At 38.5% G+C, this 7,819-nt stretch overlaps 1 protein-coding gene across 1 annotated transcript; it reads left to right on the plus strand.

The window, feature by feature from the left end:
* Window positions 1–1,635: 1,635 nt before the first annotated feature.
* Window positions 1,636–5,752, plus strand: LOC306968369 (uncharacterized protein; the record flags this gene model as incomplete). The annotated part of the gene is made up of 8 exons (XM_079563713.1): window positions 1,636–1,728; window positions 1,800–1,833; window positions 3,537–3,620; window positions 3,701–3,792; window positions 3,902–4,019; window positions 4,120–4,215; window positions 5,590–5,665; window positions 5,722–5,752. Exons 1-8 carry the CDS (start codon window positions 1,696–1,698, stop codon window positions 5,750–5,752), a joined length of 564 nt encoding a protein of 187 aa, XP_079419839.1. The 5' UTR covers window positions 1,636–1,695.
* Between the last annotated feature and the right edge of the window lie 2,067 nt (window positions 5,753–7,819).

The raw sequence follows: 7,819 nt of genomic DNA on the forward strand, positions 1-7,819 counted from the left end.
TAAAAAATATTAAATATCTTGTAAAATTGCTTTACAGTTAACATTTTAAATATGTATAATTGTTTTATATTTTTAGCAAGACTATTGCCCATGGCTTGGCCAATATTTTGTCAGTGCGGTACCAAGTTTGATATCCGATGTGGGCGTTCTATCATCTTGGTCAATATCAATGGTAAGAAGAACTGAAAATATTTAACAACAATAACATACAATCCACCAAAAACTTCTCCAAACGTCTGTATTTTTCCCCCCAAAGGAAGATATGACTTGTCCCTACCGTCACTTTCCTGTTCATCATCCTCATGTTCTGTCACATGGAGTCCTTCAATATCCAAGCTCCAAGAAAATGGCTATTGGCCTGGACACATAGACTTTAAAACTGTTTATAGTGTTGATTTGTTTAAAATGTTTGAGGAATTGAAGGTGACCGCTCCAGGGCTATCACGGCAGGCTTTTGTTAGAATGCTTGACAACCGCACAAGAGGCTTTGGACGAGTAATTATATTAATATATAACTATTCAAAATGTTGTATGGTTTGTATATTTGTGTCACAATGAAGAATTTTTTTTATTAAACATAGGCAGGGAATATATGTGGAGATGGCCTGCAGCGTGCCTTTCTTGAGTGGACATACTGCAGGCATGAGAAAGAGAAGGCTGTCCTAATGCAGGAGCATTTTAGCTGTCCAGCCTGTCAGCCTGATGTTGCAGCAGTTTCACTAGATGGAAACCGTAAGCTGTATCGCTTTAACAAAGGGTAATAATAATAAAGGGTATAGACCAGGGGTCTCCAACCGGTAGTTCGGGAGTTACCAATAGCTCGTCAGCCTCTTCCAGGTTGCTCCCCATAGGATTTTAAAATGTATAAATTATATGATGCATATTAGAGCATGTATGATTCACATGCCTACAACAATTGGAGGCATTTGTAATGAATAAGTGATAAGAAATGATGACTGAATCTTGATAGTAACAGCCCCCCATGAAAGGCTCTCACCATTATATCCACTCATATTTCCCTGACCGCTTAAATGAATAGTTGTCTGCCATTATCGTCCCGAGAAAGTAGCTCTCCGAGGGGAAAAGTGCAGGAGACCTCTGGTTTAGACAAAGTCTTTATATTTATACAATGTCTTTATTTATAAATCATTTCAGTATTAATTGGAATCAAATTGAATATGGAGTTTTCCCCCCAGATCAGCAGAAACTGGTTTCTTTGATGGACATTTTTTTGCAAAAGACAAGGAAGTGACAGATTTTGTAGCCACAGTTCGCAACAAAGTTCCGCCTGTAAGTGGATAACTTAAAATTAATGAATTTCACAAATTATGTGTATGTCTACAAATATGTATTACTTTTGCCACTCTCCTGTTTAAGGTTTCTGGCAAGGCGATGTGTGGGAAAGGGAAATGGACTGCTGGCAAGGAGTGTGCAAAAAAGGCTGGGTCAAAGCTTGATGAGGAGGGTGCAGAAGTAGCAGTTTGTCGTCATGGCGTGCTGCTAAAAGCTTTGCACATGTACAGAGGGGAGATATTTGCGTACCCTATGTTCCTGCACAAAGAAGTGTCCTTTGGTCGGAAGGTAGATTTTATCTGCACAGATATTATGTGCAGATACTACCCCTACCTACAAAAAGTCTGTGCCAAGCTTCCAGAGTTGTCACATCTTCTGTGCAATAAGCCATTCCTCTCTGTTATGCATGCCAAGGGACATGCAGCCAAGTGTGAGGTACAGTTTTTAATTTTTTCTGCTATGTTTGAGTGTGACAACAACAATGTTCAAATATATTACACCAACAGGTTCTGTGGAGTGGACGTAACCAAGAAGGGGCTGGTAAGAACCACAAATATTTCATCCATCTATTTCGCTTCCGCCTTATCTATTGCCGGATCGCAGGGGCAGAAGTCTGAGCAGAGATGCCCAGACTTCCCTATCTCCAGCGGACTCCCGAGGTCTTCGCAGGCCAGCTGAGAGTCATAGGGCCAAATCTTGTGCGCAGTCCTCTGGTGAACTAAATGCGAAACAAAACAAATGCACATGTTCACCCCCCCCAACCCCTCTCCCTCCCCTTCCCGGCGCGGAGTTGTGGGGTTGGAGGAAAATGTGTGTCTCCACTCCAGTACTTACAATTAAATGCGCTATGTCTGGAGTGGCAAGATCCCAAAGTGCATTCTTACTCTGCGCAAAATGTTGTGCTATAGCAGGGTAAGGCAAGTTTGCGTCGTGGAGGGCCGATTTTCATCATTCCCAAAACACCCAAGTGTATAAAATATTGTATTTTCCACACAAGTGTGGCAGTCGATTTCCCTTTAAGACTGAAAATATGATCAAAACAACCCAATAACATTCATTTAAACAGACACAGTTAGTGTTTCCATGCAGTTTCAGGAAAATATTGAATAAAAGTTCCCTATAGACTCGCAACCCACTGAAAATGGTTCCATGACCCACTTTTGGGTCCTGACCCACCAGTGGAGAATCACTGTTTAACATTATATATGACTCCATAGGGAACTAAGCGCGATGTTCTGACAGGACATTAAAATACTGACACAATTTTTCACATTTTAGAGTACTTTAACAGGTATTGGATCTCTTATTTGCACAATATTCCTCAAAATCATCTTAGGGGCTAGAGATTCTATGCTGGAGGGCCGGATTTGGCCCCCGAGCCAGACGTTGCCTACCCCTGCGCTATAGTCTGCGTTTTGAAACACAAGATCGGGCCCATAGTTCAGCGTGTCCTGAGTCTTCCCCAGAGTCTCTTCCTGATGGGACACACCCAGAAGGCAAGGCAAGGCAACTTTATTTATACCGCGCATTTCGTACACAAGGCAACTCAATGCGCCCCCCAGGGAGGCATCCAGGAGGAGCTGTGGAGGAGGTTCCCTCTGAGCTCTTCACCCTATCTCTAAGCCACACCACTCTTCAAAGAGAGACATGGTATTCCCAGAGACTTTTAATCATTAAAAAGGTACTGAATTTGATGTAGCCAAATGTAAGGCCTGAAACATTTGACATTTTACGGAAAAGGCATTACAGTTGAGAACGTGTGTCATTTAATATTGTGTTACACCATATGCTATAATGATGTCAGTAGCACAATACTTTGATACATGCTTCCAGATAACCAAAATACCTCTGACTTTTAATGCAGTAAAACTAAAACATACATGACCAAATTAGGAGAAAAATTTCCCTAAACAGCGTAAGATTTTAAAATAGGTCTTGAATTTGACTTAACCAAACCTGTGGCTGCACTGGAAAGAGCAAGGCACCTTTCTCCCCTCTAGAACTTTGGCCTCTGATTTGCAGGTGCTGATCTTCATCCCAGACGCTTCACACCCTGCTGCAAACTGTCTCAGTGCATGTGGGAGGTCCTGGTTTGATAAAGCCCACATGACAACATCGTCTGCAAACAGCAGAGATGAAATCCTGTGGTCCCCAAACCGGACACCCTTCCGGCCCCTGGCTGGACCTTCTGGTCCAAGATTTTAGGAGTGCTATTAGCTTATATTGTTTTAATTTGTTTGCAGGCATGACAGTGGGGGAAGAGGTTGAGCAGGTCAATTCCTTTTTGTCCAGAGTAGCTTTAACTACAAAATACATGACTAAAGCAGGTAAAGCAGATTTTGTAATTCCACCTCAATCATTGATGTTTTAAAATCAGATTTGAAATTTTTTTTTTCTTTTTTTTTAGCTCGGACAGACATGATAACTGTGCACGCGAGAGGATGGAATATCCAGAAGAAAAATGGCCTCCACAAATATCTGTCAAAGAGATATTTCAAAGTACTATTGAAATTATATATTTTTTTGTCATATAACAAATTGTCACTCTTCATGTCAGATGGCTAAAAGAGTTTATTTGTAGCTAATGTTCCACAATATCGCCTAACAGACTTTGAAGAGGAAAGTCAATGAAGTGAACCACCTGAACCATCTGAAAGCAGAGCTTCATCTCACAGATGATGATTTGAAGGTTTGGGTTCAAGAAGTGAAGCAATGGGCTGAAGCGAGTATGTTGATGCCAAGAACCTCTGAATTTTAAGAATGAGGCCAGTTACATCAAACACTTAACAATAATATCATAACATTGGCACTTTTTGTTTTATGCAGCCTCAGAGGTAAATGATGCAACAAGACTGCAGCGTCTAATTGAAAGCCTGGCCCTTGAGATCCAAGAAAGTAAGCGGGATAAATATCGGCACAATGGTAAATACATGTTAGTATTTCTCAATTATACATGCCTTTTAACATTTTCTATGCGACACAACAACAGTGACCTCACAGACCTCTATAAATGTCTGTTTTTTTTAAAGTAAAGGCTTAAAAATAATCAGGGCGTAATATTTTATCCAATAGACCAAATAATCATGTAAAATAATGTTATCGTAGTGATAACGATTATAATGTATGTAATAATTGACTACCGGTAATTGTATTTTAATTGGAAAAAAACGCTTATAATTTAATGGAATTTTTTGGAAATGTAGCAGAAAATTATTACATTATTATGTATTTTTTGGTCATTTTGTTTTTTAAGGCAGAACAATTTAATCTACAAGTTAAGTTCACATAGCTACCAGTGCATAGTTTTGTAGTGCTTTAGTTAGGTCAAACGATTTTGAGAGGTTTTGTCATGCCTCCTTTTAGTTGACTAATCGATCAACCAGACATGTCGTTACTTGAGCAAGTGTTTTTTGACTCTGATTTGGAGGACATTAGTCTACCAAACCGTGTTTCTTTCCTCTTATTTTCTATGTGCATTCAGATGTGAAAACTTCAAATATTGCATATAGATCCCTTTATGCTCATTATAGTTCAGACTCATGCTACAGGTGAAAATCCATTTACCTGTAACTTCCGGTACATAAAAGCCAGTTGGACCTCTTCCTGGGATGTTCTGAGTACACAGTTGGTGAACATCGTCAAATATGACCATCAGGCTCTGGGAAAATGCATGCTTGTCAAATGTTTAAGTGTTGCAGTCTTGCAGTCATAAGTATTTCCGACTTCAATGCAGAACTTTGGCAAAAAGATAGCAGCATTTTCTTTGATGGTACAATGCTTCTAAACATATTATGACAAAAAGTATAACTTTGGAATATGTACAGTTAAACAATCAAATTCAACAAGGCCGAGTGCACCCTCTGCTGGATAAAATTTGCAAAAGCATACAAGTATCCAGGTATGCGCTCCAACACTTTGATAGAAACTGATGCATTAGCTTGTTTTCCTGAGGCAAATTTTGGGAAGTGTACATTTTACACAGGATGTAAATTGACACAGATATTTGGAGCACAGATTCAGAGTGAATATGTGGAGAAAGACTATGCAGGAAGTTGCAGAAAGTGAGGTGGAACAGTAAGGTGTGCCACAGGTGGCAAAGCCAGGTGCGTTCTGATCTGATTGGCAAAAGGCATATTTTAAAATTTCGAGTGATTAGAAAATTACTTACATATTGAATAAGGAGGAGCAGGAGATGGAAATTCAGTCAAAAATAGTTCTCCCAGTATAAAGAATTTGTTTTTCTGTATACAAACATACTATACCCAGATTTCATTATTATTGCTATCTGTCATACAGAAAGGAACAAGTCAAGGCAGCACATAACTGCGAAGATCGAAAAAAAAAAAGGGAAGTTAACAGAGGCAATCACAGAGTACAACAATTTGGTTGATGAGCAAGATGCCATTCCCTCTGATGTGCTCTCAGTAGATTGTCCGTTGTGGCCATGGGACAGAGGTGAGCAATTATTCTTATTTATCATTTTGAGTTTTGTATATTTTGGATTTACCCAATAAATGTTCAATTTCATGTTTACAGCTTCAGGTGTTTCCATTAAGGCCAAAAAAGAGGTCTTTGACAAGGCCATGCTCCTTCAAAGGCTGCATGAGGAAGAAGGCATACTTTTGAAGGAGATGCGCCAACACTGGCAGTCCTTGAGTAGCCTTTCAAAGGCTCTAAAGGAAAAGCTCTGTGGTAATTCTTTTGTAATCTTTCATCGAAACATATAGACTTAAGTTCATAATATTAAGACAAAGTAACATATCATTTATATTTTCTTCCTTATGTCGTATCAAAACATTCCAATTTAGAGAAAAACTATTATTCAGATTTCTGATTCTTATTCTATGATCCCTTTTTGTAGATTTTGTATCTTGCTTACATCTGATATTACTGTAATTGCTTAAGTACCTGTGCTCTGTCTTCATAGATATCACTCAGTCTCCTCAGCAACTGTCTGCCGGATTAGAATGTTTTTTGATGTCCGAAATCCACAAACTGAAGATCCAAATGGCTGAGGTTCAGGCTACATACAAAAACATTGTGAGCGAAAGCCGATTGGAGGATACTGAAGAAAGTGAGGAGGACTTTACAGAAACCGAGGAGGACTTTCAAGAATCTGAGACAGACAGTGAATCAGAAATTTAGGTTGCGTTCACATTTTCTCCAATGAAGTGTTGGGGAGAATACATTGAAAACCTGCTTTAAAAATTATTTTGTGACATAAACCGCTACATGGTCCAACCAGAGTATTGTGTTCATTGTACTTGGAAGACTTTAACGCACAATTGTATCGTAATATATATTGAGAGTACGTATCAGTAATGTTCTGAGGAAGTAATGTTCTAAAGACCTATTAAGATGATTCCATTAAAAAATGTAGATACCTGATTTAATACAGATTCTTGGCTCCATCGGTTGTGCTGATACTGATATTGTGTCATCATAGTTTAAGTAGACAAAATAATAGCGAGACCGCTTTGCGTCCTTAATGAGCAGGTGTTTGTACAATTTACACTACGGACAAGATCTTTGATGTTAAAACTTATAAACTTAGTTATTATAAAATTATTTTTTGTCGGAACAGTTTGATAAATGTAATCCTTTTAGACATTTGATCTATTAATTATAGGTGAGACAGGATTTGCAAAATATTATATTCAGTATATGTACACACTTGGGCAAATGACCTTATTTAGATTGCCCAGATCTTGATATGATGGAAACTAGACTAATCCAAGTGTATTTTTATATATATATATATATATATATATATATAATATTACATATGTATTATAGATATTTTAATTTTGATTACAAATTATATACCAAATATACAATTTGGGACATCTAAAACAATGTAAGTTTATTACTATGGTACTCCCATTTCTTGTCCCATTTGATTCAGTGTACTAGTCTAATTGTAATGTAAAACAAAACAAAAAAGGCTTCTGCAATTACAATAGTTAAATTGTTGCAGTGGCATAATTCAACTTTGTCGTTGTTGTTGATTGTAACATGTTGTGGTAGGGAATTCCTATTTTTATTTATTATTAACTTGTGGAAGGCAGTAATGCGACAGAATCACCTTGCCGTAAGGTATTCTTCGAATCCTGTGGGAGGCGGTAATGCGACATGCTGTTAAACAACAGAACAAGTGGTCGGCGGAAGTTGCGTCCGCTATCCTGGAATTGGAGGCAAATTTAAATGTTAAACGCGGAAGGATGCGGTGAAGTTGTGTATGTATTGAAACATCGAGGATCCGAAATATTGGGCTTATGGTGCGCGGATTTTGGTAAGCACAGATCGTCTCTTGCGTTTTTCAATAGATGTACGGAACAGTTAAGTGTGAAATGTTTATACCTTCTGCATCCATTTGCAGGTGTCGGATGGCATAGTGAGTTGTAGCAAGCAGCAGCAGGCTAAACCTTCGGACAACCAATGAAGTATGAAGTATAATAAACTGCTGCACTGTATTGTAAACCAGTCGCTTAATATCACACGCATAGGCTTCATGTTCAAGGTTTGA

The sequence above is a fragment of the Gobius niger genome (genome assembly GCF_951799975.1).
Source record: "Gobius niger genome assembly, chromosome: 9".
Lineage (NCBI taxonomy): Eukaryota > Metazoa > Chordata > Actinopteri > Gobiiformes > Gobiidae > Gobius > Gobius niger.